Source organism: Ornithorhynchus anatinus, chromosome 7 (assembly GCF_004115215.2).
Source record: "Ornithorhynchus anatinus isolate Pmale09 chromosome 7, mOrnAna1.pri.v4, whole genome shotgun sequence".
In the NCBI taxonomy this organism is placed as follows: domain Eukaryota; kingdom Metazoa; phylum Chordata; class Mammalia; order Monotremata; family Ornithorhynchidae; genus Ornithorhynchus; species Ornithorhynchus anatinus.
The window spans coordinates 69443254-69464007 of record NC_041734.1 but is presented as its reverse complement, the minus strand read 5'-3'; the positions used below and the strand labels follow the sequence as shown (position 1 = coordinate 69464007).

The 20754-nt window shown below is 47.5% G+C and overlaps 1 protein-coding gene across 3 annotated transcripts in view; it reads right to left on the bottom strand.

Annotated features, from left to right (window-relative positions):
* STK38 (serine/threonine kinase 38) overlaps positions 1-20754 on the bottom strand; it is a 50479-nt gene that overhangs the window by 8123 nt on the left and 21602 nt on the right. For all 3 annotated transcript variants that reach the window (XM_029069312.2, XM_029069313.1, XM_039912549.1), the window contains 5 exons: positions 17745-17796; positions 12258-12380; positions 11180-11263; positions 6227-6350; positions 2618-2772 (listed from right to left, as the gene is read on the bottom strand). In XM_029069312.2, coding sequence (XP_028925145.1) covers positions 2618-2772; positions 6227-6350; positions 11180-11263; positions 12258-12380; positions 17745-17796 — 538 coding nt within the window. The remainder of the gene's footprint in view (positions 1-2617; positions 2773-6226; positions 6351-11179; positions 11264-12257; positions 12381-17744; positions 17797-20754) is intronic.

The window sequence follows — 20754 nt, the reverse complement described above, 5'->3', positions numbered from 1 at the left end:
TCCTAAGAACTTGGGAGAGTACAATATAACATCCCCTTGATTCTATTTATCGTGATTAAGTTGTCTTGTTTTTGTCCGTCTCCCCCGATTAGACTGTGAGCCCGTCAATGGGCAGGGACTGTTTATCTGTTGCCGAACTGTACAATCCAAGCGCTTAGTACAGTGGTCTGCACATAGTAGCGCTCAATAAATACTATTGAATGAATGAATATAACACACATTCCTGTCCACAACGAGCTTATAGTCTAGAGGGGGAGACAGACATTAATATAGACTAAATAAATAAATTACCAATATACACAGGCTTCCTGGAGGATGGGTGTTTTCACAAGGGTTTTGAAGACCTTCTTGCTCATCTCCAGGTTAGACAGCCTGCATCTCCAAAGCACTTATGCATGCATCCTAAATTCTGCCACTTTTTCTATCTGTAATTTAACATCCCCTACTAGACTTGAAAGTCTAGAAACTACAAAGTCTAGAAAGTCTAGACTTGAAACTCCTTGAAAACAGGGAGAGTATCTACCAACTCTATGGTACTCAACTCACCGGAGTGCTTAGTACGGTGCTCTGCACACAGTAAGCCCTCACTAAATACCACTGGTTGAATGACTGATCCCTCCTGTTTCTGGTCTCCCAGTCCCAAGGGGAGCTTCAGGCAGGAACATCCGCCGTGATCCCACCCCAACCCCACCTGAGGGAAGAGATGGGCCAGAGCCTTAGGTCAGGCACCCCCCAGGGACAGCTACCTGCTAGTCAGAAGAACCTGGGATCTAATCCCGCTCTGCCACCTATCTGCTGTGTGACCTTGGGCAAGTCACTTCACTTTTCTGGGCCTCAGTTACCTCATCTGTAAAATGGGGTTTGTGACTGGGAGTCCCATGTGGGACAGGGACTGTTCCAACCAGATTAGCTTGTATCTACTCCAGTGCTTAGAACAGTGCTTGACACATAGTAAGCACTTAAATACCACCAAAATCATTATTATTAATGAAAGCTTTCAAGCAGGGCTGAGTGCTCCTGCTGCCCCGCCCCATCCAATCAGTTAGTCAATCATATTTATTGAGCATTCACTGTGTACCAAGCACTGTACTACTAAGCACTTAGGACAGTACAATATAACAGTAAACGGACACATTCCCCGGCCACAACAAGTTTACGGTCTAGAGGGGGTCAATCGGTTTTGACCCGTTTGCTCTCTGAACCCAACCTGCCATTCTCAATCCCAACCCTGGGTTTCCCCCTGAAGACCTCATCCCGGTCCACCATCACCATCACACTCAAAATACACAACTGGCACCTACGTGTGGAAGCCGAAAAATCACGCCAGAGGAAACCCAGAATGGAGGGAGAGGAGAACGATATCAGGTACTGTTTGCTCTGGGCCCCCATCAGCCAACCAACCAACTTCCTCTCTTCCGGAAACGGGAGGAACCCGGCTGACCTTCCATCTGCTTCTCAACTTCTCCTGTAGTATGATCCCCTATCCGGTTCTAACACAGAATACATCTGGCTGGCTGCTTGTTAGCTGTGTGAACATCTTCCTTCGATGATTTCCAGATGAACCTGCTAGGTTACTTCTGCCCAAGGTCAGCCACGTTCTTATTGCCCTGGCACCTTTTCCCATCAACCACCACCTCCAAACCCCTCGGGACCAGAGGGTCTCCCCAACAAGAGAAGGGAAAAACCCCAGGCCCATCTGTCTTGTGCCCATCTTAATTCCTATAGGACAAACGGCCAGGACCCTAATTCCTACCTGTGTAGTCTCTCCCTTGGCTAGTAGAGTGCTCTGCAAACAGTAGGCACTGAAAAAATCATCATCACTGGTATTTATTGTCTCTCTTTTTACTGCTGAATTGTATTTTCCAAGCACTTAGTACAATGTTCTGCGTACAGTAGGTGCTCAATAAATACGATTAAATGAATAAATGAAATGAAGTTGGCGCTTTCTGTGGGCAGACCTCTGTACTAAGCACTTGGGAGAGTGTAATACAACAGAGTTGGTAAAAACATGTTTTGCTCCCCCCCACCATGTTACTCCCCCCTGCTTCAAAGTCTTATTGAAGGCACATTTCCTTCAAGAGACCTCTTCTAAGCCCTCCTTTCCTCTTCTCCCACTCCCTTCTTTGCCATCCTGATTTGCTCCCTTTATTCATCCCCCTTCCCAGTCCCACAGCACTTATGTACCACTTGTCACCTGTGTGACTTCGGGCAAGCCACTTCACTTTTCTGTGCCTCAGTTCCCTCATCTGTAAAATGGGGATTGGGACTGTGAGCCCCACGTGGGACAACCTGATTACTTTGTATCTACCCCAGCGCTTAGAAACAGTGCCTGGCACATAGTAAGTGCTTAAAAACCATAATTATTATTATACCTGTAATTTATGAATTTATACTAATGTCAGTCTCCCCCCCAGACTAAGTTCGTGTGGGCAGGGAATGTGTCGGTTTATTGTTGTGCTCTCCCAAGCGCTTAGTAGGGTGCTTTGCACAGAATAAGCGCTCAATAAACACGACTGGCCGACTGACTTGCCCGCAACAAGCTTACAGTCTAGAATACATACTACTAACGCTCCAGAACCCAGAGCCACCTAGGCTCCCGGTGGGTGACTACAGATACCTTGCTATCCAAGAGCAGGTTATCTGGCTTGATGTCTCGGTGGATAAACCCGAGTTGATGAATCGAGTCGATAGCTAACACCGTCTCCGCTATATAAAACTGAGTCTCCTCTTCTGTCAGGGTGTCTTTCTTCATCAATAAAGTCATCATGTCACCTGGGGAAAAAAACAAAAACAAAGAGCCACCCCCAAAATCAAATGAATAAGATGTTGGGGCCTGGGCTCCCCCCAACCCCATCTCTTCTTCCTCACTGCAGACGCATGGAGGTCCTAGAATGGCCAGCTGGATTTTTGGGTGCCAAACATTTGTTCTCACTGCCATTCGTTAGGGAAATTGGGAGGTGGCATCCAAGTTAAACCAAAAATCCACAGCCACAACATGAAAGCAACTTTGGCATTCAAGCTAGTCGCTCTGCCCGCTCAGCTGGGGTCTGATTTCACAGCGCGAGTTAAAAAAAGAGGGGCTGTAAAATGTGCTCCACTCAGGATGTTACAGAAAAGCTACTTTGCCAATGGGTGAATGACTTTTGATTTTTTAGAGAAACTCTTTCCAGTTCCCTCTGTTCACATTGCAACACCAGCACACCATCCAATGAACTTGACTTATGCAGAGAAGTGTTAGTCAGCACAAAATTAGAAAAGAGCAATAACAAACTCCACATGGAAATAACAAAATAACTCTGCTTCTAGAAGCACAGGGGATAACCTTTCCCCAGCTCCTCTCCAGCTGCGTGTTTGTTTTAATTTCATAAACGATCCTTTTACGCTGTGTGCCATTGTACTGCAGATAATTTCAGCACAATGTTAATATTCTAGAATAGCCAAGTGGGATCATCCTTAACCTTCTGAGAAGGAAATGTCTGGTTATTTCTGTTTTATCCCAACAGTACCAAAGATTCGATCACGACTCTGGGTTCGGAACTGGTAATCAGTAGCAAGTTATACAAATATCACTGTAATACGGCACTTCAATGAGAAAAGCGAGAGAGACAGAGAGCGAGAGAAAACGAGAGTGAGCGAGCAAGAGAGCGAGACAGAGAGAGAGAGATGGAGATACAAAGAAATCCCAGATCTGATTGAAGCGATCATGCTGTCTTAGGTGTTCGGCATTGACTACTCCCCTAAGTAAGCTCACTGTGGGCAGGGAATGTGCCTGTAATATTGTTATAATGTAGTCTCCCAAGCACTTAATACTGTGCTCTACCCACAGTAAGTGCTCAATAAATACGACTGACTAATACTTTTATACATATCTCCCCATTAGAATGCAATAATAATAATAATAGTGATGATGGTATTTGTTAAGCGCTTACTATGTGTCGAGCACTATCCTCAGCGCTGGGGTAGATATAAGCTAAGCAGGTTGGCCACAGTCTCTATCCCACATTGGGCTCACAGTCTTAATCCCCATTTTACAGATGAGGTAACCGAGGGACAGAGAAGTGAAGTGACTAGCCCAGGGTCATACGGCAGACAAGAAGTGGAGCTGGAATTAGAACCTAGGTCCTTCTGAATCCCAGGCCCGTGCTCCATCTACTGGGATCCACTCTATCCACTAGGCCACACTGTTCCCTAATGCGAACCCCTCATGGGCAGGAAATGTGTCATTTCATTATTCTGAACTTCTCAAGTGCTTAGTAGAGGGCATCACACCTTGTAGGAGCCAAATCAATATTATTACTACTATTGTGTTTATAATGATTGGGTTTTATATTTGAGGGGAAAATAGCCATCTTCATACACCAGGGTCTTTTCTTTTTTATTAATATGTGATATATAATATTAATAATAACTCTGGTATTTGTTAAGCACTTATTACGTGCCAGGCACTGTACTAAGAGCTGGAGTGGATATGAGTAAATTGAGCTGGACCCAGTCCCCCGTGGGGCTCGCGCAGTCTCAGTCCCCATTTTATAAATGAGGAAACTGAGGTCCAGAGAAGTGAAGTGACTTGCCCAAGGTCACACAGCAGACAAGGGGCGGAGCCGGGATTACAACCCATGACCTTCTGACTTCCAGGCCTGGGCTCTATCCACTAGGCCATGCTGCTTTGCTATGACGGGGAGGGGGAGGTGGTAGTGCTGGAAACACACCAAACACCAGCAAGCTCCTTAGGCGCCCAGTAGGTAAGTGGTGGCTCCGCTTCCCCGCACCGTTTATGTGGAGGCATTGTGGTTACCACAAGTCGAGGGAGGCAGCGGGGGTCTGTCTCACCCGCTGATCTGAAGGTCGGAATCAGGGCCTCTCGGGGGGAGGAATGCAACCGAGGGCAGTGTGGCCAAGTGGAAAGGGCACGGGCCTGAGAGGCAGAGGACCTGGGCCTGGCTCCGCCGCTTACCTGCTGGGTGACCTTGGGCAAGGCACCGCACTGGGCCTCAGTTCCCTCACCTGCAAAGTGGGGATTCAATCCCCGTTCTCCCTCCTGCTTAGATTGTGAACCCCACGTGGGACCTGATTATGTTGAATCTACCCCAATGCTTAGTATAGTGCTTGGCACACAATAAGCACTTCAATATGACAGGTTATTATTATTATCATTGAAGGCACAGCTCCCGCATGTGATGCTGGGAGGTGGGTGGGTGCTGAGAGATAGACAATACAATAAATTACAGATATGGACATAAGTGCCGTGGAGCTGACAGTGCGGGGAATAAAGAGGACCGATCCAAGTGCGAGGGCCTTGGTTTGGTGGATTTTTTTTCCCCAAGCCCTTTGAAAATATGCGACATTTTCTTAAAACAGGTTAAGCCGCTAATGAAAATGGCACTTGGTTGAGGCAGAGGCGTTCAATTCAAGGAAGGTCGATATTGCTCTAACCTTCCAAAAATTATCTTTTCTTTTTCCCCTCATAAAGTTACTGAAATTTTAATGTTTGCTCAAAAAGGCTATCGGTGAAATGCTGCCTTTGCTCTTGAAGAGGCTGACTAGGTTCGCCATTTATGTTGGATTATGAATGTTGAAAGCTCATCACGGCAGGGAACGTGTCTGCTAATTCTGTTGCACTGTACTCTCCCAGGCACTCAGTACAATGTTCTGCATAGAGTAAGCGCTCAATAAATACTATTGATTGGTTGGTTGGTTGGTTGCCTGCCAAGCTAGACGAACTCAAAAGAGGCCTGTAACCTCAGCATTATCCCTTGGGGTTTTGTCAACTCATTAATGGACAGGAACTGTGTCTCTCTGCTCTTGTACTGTGCTCTTGCAAGCGCTCAGTACAGTGGTTTGCACACAGTAAGTGCTCAATAAATATGATTGAATGAATGAACCATCTGGACCTAATGATTAGTGACCCCTGGCCCCCACCTCCCCATTCTACAGGGATGGAAAAAGAAAAGAAAAAGAAAAAAAAAGTAATAAGACGCAAATCTTAAAATCAGGAGCCCCAATGAAAAAAGTTACTTTTTTATGGCACTAATGCTGTTAAAGAGCACCCCGACATGAAGGGATGGGTTTATCAGCCTGCTTTATGAACCTAAAAAAAAAAAGGGCAGAGTAGAGAGAAAGTTTGGTAAGTATAATTAGAGGTTAGAAAGGGGGGTTAATTATCGATGAGAGAGAAAACAGCCATAGAACAAAAAGGAAAAAGACCGTTTTGTCATCAAGTAATTACCTCCGGGCAGGAACTCCATGATTAGGTAGAGGTTTAGCTTATCCTGAAAACTATAGAACATTTTCACAACCCACAAACTGTCTGCCTCCACTAGAATGTCCCGCTCCGCACGAATGTGGCCGACCTGGAGGTATACGCATTGGATTAATCACAGGCTTTGCTTGGCTTCATTAGATGCATTTTTGTTCAAACAATTCAAGCAGTTCTGAGGATTCACCCACGCTATGGTACCGACTCTTTCAGACATCGGGGCTTCCGCTCAAAGCGGTCAAAACCTCTCAAACCAAAAAGGGGAACATCGCATTAGTCTTGGAAATCGGCAAGGGTTGGAAAGACGTGGGGGATGAGAGGCGTGAACACCCCCCCCAAACACACGCACACAAACACACATGGGTGGGTTTGAAGCAAATGGCAATGTCAAAAAAAAAAAACCAACCAAAAAAACAGCACTAACAAAGAGAAGGAGTGAGAAGCAGCATGGCCTAGTGGCAAGAGCACAGGCTTGGGAGTCAGAGGTGGGATCTAATCCCATTTCTGTCACTTGTCTACTGTGTGACCTTGAGCAAGTCACCTCACTTCTCTGGGCCTCAGTAACCCCATCTGTAAAATGGGGTTTGAGACTGTGAGCCCGTGGGACAACCTGATTACCTTGTATCTACCTCAGTGCTTAGAACAGTGCTTGGCACATAGTAAGTGTTTAACAATACCATCATCATCAAGGGCTGACTGGAGCACCAGCTCCTCAAAAAAAAAAAAAAAAACCAAAAAAAACAGAGTGTTTATACAAATACACACATACCACACACTTTTTTTTTTCTCTTCATTCAATAGTATTTACTATTACTATTATTTTACGATGTGCAGAGCACTCTACTAAGCGCTTGGAATGTACAATTCGGCAACAGAGACAATCCCTTCCCTTTGGCTCTGACACCATCCTGAGTATATTTTGAACAAGATCCAAACTGACATTGGGCACCAAAACAATAACAATAATAATAATAATAACGGCATTTGTTCTTTTACTATGTGCCAAGCACTGTTCTAAACGCTGGGGTAAATACAAGGTAATCAGGTTGTCCCACATGGGGCTCACAGTCTTAATCCCCATTTCACAGATGAGGTAACTGAGGCACAGAGAAATTAAGTGGCTTGCCTAAGGTCACACAGCAGACAAGTGGCAGAGCTAGGATGAGAACCCACGTCCTCTGAATCCCAAGCCCAAGCTCTTTCCACTAGGCCACACAATCTTCTCTCAGATAAAGGGGACCACAGCGGATTTACCTTTTGAGCACATCTAAATGGAATTTATCATCCGGGTCCAGTAGAAATCAGGATTCCTCTCCCCTATCACCTGCAAAGTTATCTAGAACGTGCACTTTCAGGAGCCAGGAAGTGCTGAATTAATCCATCAGTCATTAGTACTTACTGAGAGCTTACTGTGCACACAGCACTGAACTAAATGAGGATAATCTACCTGGAGAGGGTTTGGTAGGGGGGCCTGGGGCATTATTCTCTGGATATTCCTATCCCCCCAGCTCAGAGGAAAGTCTCCAGAGGCAAAATTCAGCAGTGTTTATTTTCCCTCTTGCAAAAAACAGCTCCTACAACTGGGAACAAGTGAGTCCTTCCTAGTGCTAAACTGAAAGAATGGGAAACAGAGGAGCTATGTGAATATTTATGAACATATCAACTAACGTTACTGTTATGCTATTTAAGCACTTACCAACACACCCATCTCCGCATTCTCTTTTTGTCTTATACTCTCCCAAACCCTTTACTACAGTGCTCTGCACATAGTAAGCTCTCAATAAGTGCCATTGATTGATTCTTTTTTCCTCCAATCTGTAAACTATTTTGTGATCATCTCCCTCCTCTAGATCGTTATAATAATAACTGTGGTATTCAAGTGCTTACTATGCACCAGGCACTGTTCGAAGATCTAGGGCAGATACAAGATAATCAGGTTGGGCACAGTGCCTGTCTCATATAGAGCTCACAGACTTAATTTCCATTTTACAGATGAGGGAACTGAGGCCTAGAGAAGTGAAGTGACTTTCCCAAGGTCACACTGCAGACACGTGGCGGAGCCGGGATTAAAAGCCAGATCCTTTTGACTCCCAGGCCCGTGCTCTATGCACTAGGGCACGCTGCTCCTTAGGCCACGCTGAGCTTTCTACCTCAACTGCACACTCTCCCACCTGCTTAGTTCAGGAGTCCACAAACAGTAAATGCTCAGCAAATACTACTGACTGAGAAAACTGCCCCTCAGCCACCTATTTTATCCTGGACTCTGGGAATACGCAGACCACTTCTTGTTAAGGACATATCTGCCACTGTAGAAATTGAATAGAAGTCCATCTAGGGGATTGTGGCTTTCAGAAAGTGGGATACTTGATATGGGGTAATGATCATTATTTATATTCAAATACAGATGGAAGAAAACCTCAAGCCCCAAAAGGTGTTCCTCTTTGTGACTTTGGTCATTTCACTTCTCAGTCAGTCCTGACTTCGAGTCTTCGTTTTCTGCCTATGTCTCTCCCTCACCGTTACCCTGTTCTGGGTGATGGGGTCCAGTCTATTAGAAAAGATATACGGAGAAGGTGGGGCCGGGTTCTCCACTTTACAATTCTCGGTCACTCTTGGCTTCGAGTAATGGTGATATTTGCAATAACTGTGGTGTCTGTTAAGCACTTCTAGACTGTGAGCCTGTTGTTGGGTAGGGACTGTCGCTATCTGGGGCTGAACTATACTTTCCAAGCATTTAGTAGAGTGCTCTGCACACAGTAAGCGCTCAATAAATACGACTGAATGGATGAATGAAGCGCTTACTGTGTGCCAGGCACCGTACTAAACACTGGGAGGAATGCAAGCACGGCGGCTTGGACAGAGTCCCTGTCCTACTTCGGGCTCACAGTCTTAATCCCCATGTTACAGACGAGGGAACTGAGGCACAGAGAAGTGAAATGACTTGCCCAAGTTCACCCAGCAGAGAAGTGGCAGAGCCGGAATTAGAACCCATGACCTTCTGACTCCCAGGGTCCATGCTCTATTCACCAGGCCTTGCTGCTTCGAGTCTTCGTCTTCCACCTGTCTCCTCTCCCCGATCTTTTAGAAAAGGGGACCGATCTTTTAGAAAAGATATATGGAAAAGAGGGCTTGAGTTGGGTCCTCCACCCTAGACAAAGGACTCTGCCCTTGGCCTTGTGTAATGACCAAACTCACCTAGAGAAACACCTGTTGGGGCCTGAGGTTTTCTTCAACTGTATTTGAACATAAATAATAAACATTACCCCATATCGGGTATCCCACTTTCTGAAAGCCATAATCCTCTAGAGGAGCTTATATCCAACTTCTATAATGACAATATATCTTTGAGGACCCTTGGCCTCCATCATCCTGGGCATAAAGACCAGGGGATTGGGTCTGCTTTTCCCCCTAAAGAGACCAAAGCACTGAACACTCAGATTCCCTGCTTGACAATTCTGTTGTACTGGATTCTCCCAAATGCTTAGTACAATGCTCTGCGCATAGTAAGTGCTCAATAAATGCCACTGACTGACTGACTGCCCCTCAGCTCCCGCCACCTCTGAGCGGCAGAAGCAGGAAGGGCTGGAAACTCCTGGCCATTATCGTGGACGTTCCAGGAACTTCCAGGCAGAAACACTTCCAGGACTCTGCGCTGCCCCAACCTAGCCCCGAGAGGGGTTCCACTGCAGGCGACGGGGAAGAGATGGGCTCGCACCCTGGATTAATTCAGAACAGAGAGGCCTCTGTTGCCCTGAAGAACTAATTCGCCTGCGTTGTTAAACAACTCAGACACCTCCAAAGTGAGATCGCCAAGCAGGCGGGGCCCCCATTTCAATCTTTAAGCAATAATAATACTTGTGCTATTTGTTAAGTGCTACGTGCCAGGCACTGTACTAAGCCCAGGGGTGGTTCCGAGCAAATTGGATTGGCCACAGTCCCTGTCCCACATAGGGTTCAAACTCTTCATCCCCACTTTACAGACGAGGGAACTGAGGCCCAGAGAAATTAAGTGGCTTGCCCAAGGTCACACACAGCAGACAAGTGGCGGAGCCAGGATTAGAACCCACATCCTCTGACTCCCAGGCCCATGCTCTATCCACTAGGCCATGCTGCTTCTCTACACACAAATGGGGGCATTTGAAGCGGCAGGATGCCAGTCTAGAAGGTGGAGGACCCAGGTTCTAGTTTGGGCTGTTCTATTTGTCTGCTGTGTGACCGTGCGCGAGTCACTTAACTGCCTTGTACCTCAGTTTCCCCATCTGTAAAATGGGGATAATAATACCTGCCTTGTGTCCCTATCTCACACGGTTGTTGTAAGGGTTGAAAATGAACTAATTAATGTGAGAGCGCTTCCAGCGCTTAGTACAGTGCCGGCACATAGTAAGCGCTTAACAAATACCATCATCATCATCACCAGCCACCTGAGGATTTAATCCCATGGGGCCGAGGAATGAGTGCCTGGAAGATCTGATGTTAGGGACCCCACCTAACATGGCCGGTGTCCTATTCCCCCTTTTCCGGGCCGTTTTCCTGCCTCCGCTCCACTTAGGTTCTGAGTTTCTAGCTCCACGTTAAAACTGCAAATTGCAGGGACCAATCAGCAGTTCAAAAGAAGAGCAAGTGTGGATCACTTTTACAAAAATTCACACTTAAAATCCTGAAAATTACTTTTATTTTAAAAACCTGGCAGTCCCTGGGAAGGATTATTCATTCAAAAAAAAAAAAAAACCCACACATTCACACACGCACTCACAAAATATACATGTAACCAAGAAAGAGCTCAAGAAAAATACTTCAGGCATTGGAATTTTCCACCAAGCTGAAAGTGACATCACTTCAGATATCTTGAACCAAGGCGGGACGGTCAGAACAAACCCGATCCCTTACATCCTGAACCTAAAGTCAGCTAGGGGTTCTCTTTACCTGCTCTTTTTCAAGCATGTCTGCTTTGCGTAGAATTTTCATCGCGTACACGTGCCCCGTATCTTTCTTCTGAACGAGCCGCACCTATCGGGTTCAATGAGAAAAAATACACCGTTGGAAATACGGAACCACAAGCCGGGTTGTTGTTCTTAACCGGAAGGCTGACGCTGTGGCAAAAGGGAGGTTTCCTGATTAAAAAGGACTAATAGAAGGTAACCCGAAGAGCGCGCGACGGTGTGGAAAAGACCAGAAAGAGCTGGCTCAAGGGAGGGGAGGCAGGAGGGCCCATGAGAGACCAGGATGTAACGATTTGGCCGTGACGGTCTCTCCCTGGCTTCTCCCACTCTCCCAAAAGCCTTCCAAGCCCATTCCAGGGGAAGAAAGCCACGAGGCAGATTGGTCAGAGCCCCTTGACTCGTGGGCAAGGGCTGTGGGTTACCCCAGCCTAACCACCTCGTAAGAATCACTTGTTCAGAGACGTCGGGCAGCCCGGACCAAGATGAGCTGGAGGCTTCTTACCTGTAGACAACCACCCGACGTCCTTCTTCGGTCATGTACTGGCGACAGCGTCTCGAGAGCAGTGGCTTTGGTTTTTAGAAAAAATGCCTACTGCCCTTGAAAGTCAACACTGTCAAAATCATTGAGGCTGTTTTTGGGGGGGTGGGCGGGGGTGTCTACCTAGTCTGGTCAGTTTACTTCTCATCCTCTGCCACTGCTGTCATTTCCTCCCAAACCACAGACCTCTAATCCATGTCAGACACTGGGCCCCACCCTCGTGTCTGGTGTCGATTTGGAGCTATAAAGTCATGGGTGGGATAGGGATCGGCTCCCGTTCGGCCAGTTCCGTGTTTTCACGCTCCCCCACCCCGCCAAAGTGGATAAAACCGTATTGAGGAATTAGGGGAACGTTCTTCAAGCGTCACGTCTGGAATCGGCGTGAAGATGTGGGAAGAAAAAGTCTTGCCCACATGAATGTGGTCAGGGCAAAAGAGCGATAATGTTAGGTGCTTCGGGAGCACGGCCCCCCAGGCACTAAGAGAGCTGACTGGATTTGATCCAGCGCTACGGTGCGTTTTACCTCTCCAAAGGCTCCTCTGCCTATTACTTTTAGAGATTCAAAATCTTCCAGGCCCAGCCTCGTTCTCTTTAAACGAAGAAACTCAGTTTCCTTGCGGGCGTGTGCAGATCTCCGGAGTCGCTTCTAATGATTTAAATGGGGGGAGAGGGAGGAAAAGAAATCAAAATTATTTACTGAATTCTGCAAAGGTACCAACTGTTTTCTGACCAATGAAGATGGCAGGACTGTGGAGCCTCAGCTTTCCCTCTCGTAGGCTTAGGGCCAGGAGAAGCCTGCGGTGAGGGAGTCTTAGTGGGACCAGGAAGCAGGGTGGTTAGTGAAAAGAGCACAGGACTGGAAACCGGGAGACCTGAGGGTTCTAATCCCGGCTCCGCCACTCGTCCTTTATGTGACCTTAGAGGCAAGTCACTTAACTTCTCTGAGCCTTAGTTTCCTCATCTGTAAAATGGGGATTCGACAATACCTGTCTCCCTCCCCTTTAGACCGTGAGCCCCATGTGAGACAGGGACTGTATCCAATAATGTTTAATAGAGAATCTATCTCAGCACTCAGTACAGTGCTTGGTACCTAGTAAGCACTGAAGAAATACCACAGTTAGGACCAGGCTTTCTCTAGTTTTTTGAAAGATCTGTGCCACTAGAGCTGGGCTTTTTGGGGTGAAAAGGGAGGGGTGTTCCAGCAGCCATGTGTACCCCCAATCCCACCACCAAACTGGTACAGAGCACTGAGCTAAGCACTTGGGAAAGAAAAACAGAGCTAGGAATTATGATCCTTATCCTCATCGTGAAGCAGTTTGGCCTACTGGAAAGAGCAGAGGACCTGGGTTCCAATCTTTTCATTTTTAATGATATTTGTTAAGCGCTTACTTTGTGCCGAGCACTGTACTAAGCACTGGGGTAGATAAATCAAATAAATAATAATTATGGTGCTTACTAAATGTCAAGCACTGTTCTGAACACTGGGATTCATTCATTCAATCGTATTTATGGAGCGCTTACTGTGTGCAGAATACTGTACTAAGTGCTTGGAGTGTACAATTCGGCAACAGATGGAGACAATCCCGGCCCAAAAACGGGCTCACAGACTAAAAGGGGGAGACAGAAAACAAAACAAGTAGTCAGGATAGATACGAGTTAATCCAGTTGGACACAGTCCCTGTCCCACATGGGGCTCACTCTCTTAATCCCCATTTTACACATGAGGGAACTGAGGCCTACAAGGTCACAGAGCAGCCAAGCGGCAGATCGGGGATTAGAACCCAGGTCCTTCTGCCTCTCAGGCCCGGGCTCTATCCACTGGGCTATGCTGCTTCTCCAGTTCTTTTAATGTTTCCTCCTTTTCAATTTTTCAGGCCTTTAATCATCCTTTAATCATCCTCAGACTCTGTACTCCAAAACTGGTTGTGACCAAACCAAATACACAGAGTAGTTCTGCCACAATGCAGGTTTTCACTAGGCATGAACATGATGGTAGAATTTGGGGTCACCTAACAAGGCACATCTGGCTGGATAAGTTCCAGTGCAAAATGGGAAGAAATGGGTGCAAAAATAGCAATAATAATAATCGAGGTATTTGTTAAGCGCTTACTACGTGCCAGGTACCGTACTAAGCACTGGGGTGGATACAAGAAAATCGGGTTGGGCACAGTCCCCATCCCATGTGGGACTCAGTCTCAATCCCCATTTTCCTGGTGAGGTAATTGAGGCAGGAGAAATGAAGTGACTTGCCGAAGGTCACAAAGCAGACAAATGGTGGAGCTGGGATTAGAACCCATTACCTTCATGAGAAGCAGCATGGCTCAGTGGAAAGAGCCCGGGCTTGGGAGTCAGAGGTCATGGGTTCTAATCCAGGCTGCGCCACTTGTCAACCGAGTGCCTTTAGGCAAGTCACTTAACTTCTCTGTGCCTCAGTTCCCTCATGTGTAAAATGGGGATTAAAATGTGAGCCCTACACGAGACACCTGATTACCTTGTATCTACCCCAGCGCTTAGAACAGTGCCTGGTACACAGTAAGTGCTTAACAAATACCATTATTATTATTATTATTATTATTATGACCTTCTGACTCCCAGGCAATGTTCTATGCGCTGAGGAAGATGCAGATTAATCAGGCTAGCCACAGTACCTGTCCCTCACAGGGCTCACAATCTAGGAAGGGAAAAGAGCTGTCTGCCCACTGTGGCAAACGTGGGGGGAAGGGCCACCTGTGCTTTCCTCATTTGTAGCCCCCGCATTCTAAGGGAACTGGATAATTAATGGGTGGGTTATTTCTCCACATCTTCCCATTCCCTTACTCCTAGATTCCCCCCGTTCTAATTGGCATGGGACTGGCCACTGCTCTGATTTCACTTTCCTTGTGAAAACAGACTTGCCAAAACACTGAAAAACTGCATTTTCATGTCCATCTTCCCCTCTAGTCTCTAAACCCCTCATGATCTCAGGGGCCGGGTCTACCTATTCTACTGATCTCTCCCAAGCACCCAGTACAGTGCTCTGCGCACAGTAAGTAATCGATAAATGCCGCTGACTGATGGCAAAGAGGGTGAGGTTTTATTTTACCTATTTCTTGCCCCGGATACCAGTGCCAGATGTTGAAGGGCAGAAGGAGAAGTGGTCAGAGAGAGCAGATCCATGGGAGAATAGGGAGGGAGAGGCGGGAAGCCTCGCCAAAGACCAGGCTATGAGGACTGTGGAACCGTCACCCTCCACCCAGTTCCCTGGCCAAGCACGGTTCCCCGGCTTCTCCCCTAACCCCGGGGGCTGAGATTCGACCCAGCTTTAGGAAACCAAGACTTTTCTCCAACCCCACTACAACTCCTCCCCAAATCAGCTTTCTCCTAGCCCCTTTCTTCCCAGGAGGAACAACAGGAAGGGTGTCAACTGATCAAAAATTCCTGATGCGCACGTAGGAGTGAAAACACACATCCTCACTGAGATGAAATAATACATATTTAAAGATGACCTGGCTTTCTTTATATATTTTACAAGCTGCATCAAATCTCTCCAGCTTTCCTGACTCTACTCATCCTCTGGACTGTAAACTTGTTGTAGACAGGGAATGTATCTGTATAATGTTATACTGTACTCTTCCAAGCGCTTAGTACAGTGCTCTGCAGTGAGCACTCAATAAATACGACTGCCTCACTGGCTACGCCTAGAAGACTTAGTTATTTCTCTGAACTACTCCTTATAGAGTCCCATAAGAGCATGGCAGAGTGTACACAGCAAGGGCCTGGGAGTCGGAAGGTTATGGGATCTAATCCTGGCTCAGCCAGGTGTCTGCTGTGTGACCTCGGGCAAGTGACTTCACTTCTCGGGGCCTCAGTGACCTCATCTGGAAAATGGGGATTGAGACTGGGAGCCACATGTGGGATAGGGCCTGTGTCCAACCCCATCTGCTTGTATCCACCCCAGTGCTTAATAGAGCGCCTGGTAGCGAGTAAGCACTTAAATACCACAATTATTGTCATCGTACAAGCCACAGTGGATCAGACAGGTGGAATTCTGCTGCCAACGGTTCCACCCAAGGATGTCTGAGCTTGGTTAGAGCTGTCCTGCCACAACGCATGATTTTACCATGTGCCTCGGCTAGAACGCGATGGAACAATTAGGGGATGCCCTCCTGACACACGTGTCTGTCTGAACACAGTATGGCGCAGTGGCAGAAGAAACGATCGTATATTTGTGACCCCACGTCAGAGTGAATATTCATTCATTCGATCGGATTTATTGAGGGCTTACTGTGTGCAAAGCACTGTACTAAGCACTTGGGAAAGTACAATATAGCAACAGACACATCCCTGCGCACAAGCTCACAGTCTAGAGGGAATGTGAGCTTTCCTTAAAGCGGGGCTCTGCAAGAAATGTAATCCCTGCAGTCCAGAACTGGGTATACCGTCTAACACTAACTTTTCTTCAAAAACAGATCCATCACGGTTCTAATGTCCACGAATGAATCTAATCCTTTCTTTTCTTGAACCTACTCATATTTTCTGCCTGCACAGTTTCCTGTGGCAGTGAATTCCAAATGCTAACCTCCTGCACCTGATGTGTCAAGAATTTCCTCCTTTTGTTAGTCTTGAACATACCACTTACAAGCCTCAATCGTTTTCCTCAGTCCCGGTGGTTTAGGATTTAGTGAACAATAATGTCCCACCCCCACCATTCCAAATTTTAGACACTCATCAGGTCTCCCTCAGCCTAATATATTCATATTTCCTCTTAGGAAACGCGCTCCATTCATTTTGGTGGCCTTCTCTGTCTCTATTATGTCTTGAGATGAGGCAACGGGGTGACTGTAAAGACGGAGTTTTATTTTTAAAAAAGAAAGATTGCAAGTGACCCTGCTTAAAAAAAAACTTAAATTATGTAATCTATTTAAAAAAAATAGATTTCCAAATAAGTTTTTTTTAATTACTTAATTTCAAATACCCACCTGCTGTCCTGGTAAACCCACCACCCTTCCCTACTTCCTCAGTTCTACCTGTGGCTCTTTTAATCCTCCGCCTCCACATTTGCCCCATGCCCTTGATTTCTGCCACCCCAAACCCATGGTCCCAGACCCTGAGATGCCGCCCAATCTGGCGAGGCCCGGGGAGAACCTGGTCCGTGTGACTTCTGTATTTAAACGGTGTCTCGCCGTGGCCGCCCCGGCCCCTTCCCCTCCCGCCTGCTCTGCTTGAGACCACCCCCAAAGCCACAAGGTGGCAAAGAACGAGAGGCAGCGTGGCCTACTGGATAGAGCACGGGCCTGGGAGTCGGCAGGACCTGGGCTCTAATCCCGGCTCTGCCACTTGGCTGGGTGACCTTACGCTAGTCTATCAGCTTCTCGGTGCCTCACTTACCTCAACTGTGAAATGGGAAGTAGCGGAGCCAGGATGAGAACCCAGGCCTTTCTGATGCCCAGGCCCGGGCTCTAATCAGAAGGGACACATATTCTCACTGCCCAATTGTTTCTGCTCCTCTCTGGACCCGGATCCTAATCCCAGCTCCCCCACTCGTCTGCTGTCTGATTTTGGGCGAGTCACTTCACTAGTAATAATGATAATGTTAGTATTTAAGCACTATGTGCAGATCACTGTTCTAAGCGCTGGGGGAGATACAGGGTAATCAGGTTGTCCCACGTGAGGCTCACAGTTAATCCCCATTTTACAGATGAGGTCACTGAGGCACCGAGAAGTGAAGTGACTTGCCCACAGTCATACAGCTGACAAGTGGCAGAGCCGGGATACGAACCCATGACCTCTGACTCCCAAGCCCGGGTTCTTTCCACTGAGCCATGCTGCTTCTCTACTCTTCTCTACGCCTCTGTTACCTCTTCTGTAAAATGGGGAGTAAGACTGTGAGCTCCCTGGGGGACACGGACTGTGTCCAATCTAATTAGCTTCTATCTACTCCAGTGTTTAGTACAGTGCCTGGCACACAGTAAGCACTTAAATACCATAGAAAAAAATTGGTTTCAGAGCATGATGTTGCTGCAGCGGTTACCTCTTCATCCTTTAAGCCTTCTTCTTCCATCACTTTTTCCAGTTTCTTTTGCCTAGAAAGACACAGAAGATTGAGAAATGAAAAAAGGTGTCCATTATTCACAGGGAAATACACTGATCTCGACAGGTTTCAAAGCAGCTCTGCTCCCTTGCTTTTGCATTTACAAAAAACAAACAACCCCCGAAAACACTGATGCAACCCAGACCTCTCTTCAACATGAAAGTCTTCTCTGGGTTCTGTTCTTGCAGAATTTCCTCTCCTCCAAACCGCAGCACAGCTGGTGTTTGATAACCTCTTACCCCCAAAGTCCCTCTCCTAGGGACTGAAATCTACTTCCTTCAATTTCACATCTTCCTCCTCTGCCTTGCCACACCATTGCCCAAGCACATGGGGTGAGTAAACAACAGATGTGTAGCCCCCGGAGCTCGGGGCACGGAGGTTACTAAGGCACGCCTGGCTGCCCAGAACAAACGGGAACCCCAGCCGGACTCCCCAGCTGGACAGGAAGGACTCCGCCCTCTCCACAGTGGAGGGTGCGTGGCAGCTAAACCCACTGGATGGGCGGCTTGGAGAGTGGGCTCAGATTTTATGCCAGGGAATGCTGCCCTGCGAGGCCTTAATTGTGTTAGAGAGCCTCCGGGAGGGAGCCGTGACCTGGGAAAAGGGTCCCGACAACTCAGCTCGGAAACCAGGATCGTTGGCTTGGACGGAAGTAGAGCCGAGCACGCTTAGTTCTCCGAGAACCCGGGGATCACGTTCCCGTCGGGCGCCGCATTAAGGAAGACTCGGGCTGAAAGAGTGTGCGACGCCGTTTCTTTTGATACCGCGTCGTGATATGCCCGGACTGAGGCGTGCTCCCGGAATAACATTCGCTAATGCCCCAGCGGTGTCCTATCCAAAACTCACAGCTAAACACATTCACTCACTGATTCATTCAATTGTATTTATTGAGTGCTTACTGTGTGCAGAGCACTAAGCGTTTGGGAAAACAATACACCAATAAAGAGTGACAATCCCTGCCCACAACGAGCTCAGAATCTACATCGTGGAAGAACTGAACGTATTTCCCCTTACCCCCAGTTTCAAATGCCCTAACAATGTGGAAACGAGCCGGGTCTTAGATGTCCATGGGAAGTGAAGGGCTGAAAAAATTATTTTGATTTTCTTTTTTATGGGGAGTAGGACTGTGAGCTCCCTGTGGGACATGGACTGTGTCCAATCTGATTAGCTTCTGTCTATGCCAGTGCTTAGTACAGTGCCCGGCATAGAGTAAGCGCTTAAATACCATTAAAAACAAACTGGTTTTATAGTACTTGCTAAGCATTCATTATGTACCGGGCGTTATATTTAAGCACTGTTGGGTCAGCTGCAACATAATTGGGTTGCCCACACGGGGCTCACAGTCTTAATCCTCATTTCCCAGATGAGATAACAGGCACAGAGAAGTGAAGTGACTTGCCCAAAGTCACACAGCAGACAAGGGGTGGAGCCGGGATTAGAACGAAGGTCCTCTGACTGTCAGGCCCTTGCTCTATCCATTAGGCCGTGCTGCTTCACGGGGCATATGATTGTAGATCTCTGACTGGAATTCCTTCTCCTGGGCTTCAACTGACAGCCCCTCAAGCGTCAGCTTGTCCCTCTGGCCTGACAAACTCAAACTCTACTACCTGGTGGTAGAAGACAGGAGCTAAGGTTCCGGCGCCTTATTCACTCATTCCATTGTACTTATTGGGCGCTTACTGTTTGCAGAGCACTGTACTAAATGCTTGGAAAGTACAATTCGAGTCAAGACTGAAGACCCCGGACTCACTGGATCAATGGTATTTATTGGGTGCTTAGAGTGTGCACAGCACCATACATAGGTTCTAATCCCACCTCTGCCACGTGTCGGCTGTGTGACCTTGGGCGAGTCACTTCACTTCTCTGGGCCTCAGTTACCTCATCTGAAAAATGGGGAGACTGGGAGACCCACGTAGGACAGGGACCATGTCCGACTCAATTTGCCCGTAACCACCCCCACGCTTAGTACAGTGCCTGGCATATACGTGCTCTGCGCACAGTAAGTGCTTCACAAATACCATCGTTATTATACAGTAAGCGCTGAAGAAATACCACAGCTATTATTACTAAGCATTTGGGAGAATTTAGCGGAGTTGGGAGACACATTCACTGCCCACCAGGAGCTTACAGTCTGGAGGGGGAGACGGACACGCAAGTAAGATTTCAGACAGGTACATGAGTGCTAGGGGGCTGAGGGTGGGTGAATAGCAAGGGCGTTAAAGGGCACTGATTCAACTGCCCAGGTGACACAGAAGGGAGAAGGGGAAATGAGAGCTCAACTGGGGAAGGCCTCTCGGGGGAGATATGACTGTAATAAGGCTTTGAAGGTGGGGAGAATGGGGGGAGGTGGTCTGAAGAGGGCGGGAGTTCCAGGCCTCAGGGAAGAAGTGGGCAAAGGGTTAGTGGCGAGAGAAATGAGATCAAGGTACAGAGAGTAGGTTGGGGTTGGAGGAGTGCAGCACATGGCCTGGGTTGTAGTAGGAGATCAGAGAAGATAGCTAGGGGTGAGCTGACTGTTTTAAAACCAACGGTAAGGAGTTTCTGTTTGATGGAGAGGTAGATAGGCACCACTGGAGGTTTCTGAGGACTGGGGAGACGTGAACAGAATGTTGTTTTAGAAAAATGATCGAGGCAGCAGAGTGACTGAAGGACTGGAGAGGGGACAGTCTAGAGGCGAGGAGGGCAGCGCAGCCTAGCACCCAATGTGCTATTAACTGGGACCTACCTGACCTCCAAAAGGTGGAAGGGGAGAGGGCAACACAACCAAGTAACCATGCCAACAGACAGTTACTCTCCCCAACCCAAAGCCTCAATGAAGGCACACCTTTTCCAAGAGAGCTTCCCTGACTAAACCTTCATTTCCTCATCTCCCACTCCCTTCTGCACCAGCCTGATTTGCTTCCTTTAATTCCCCCTCCTACCTCACCTCGCTTCTCTCCTTCTCCAGCCC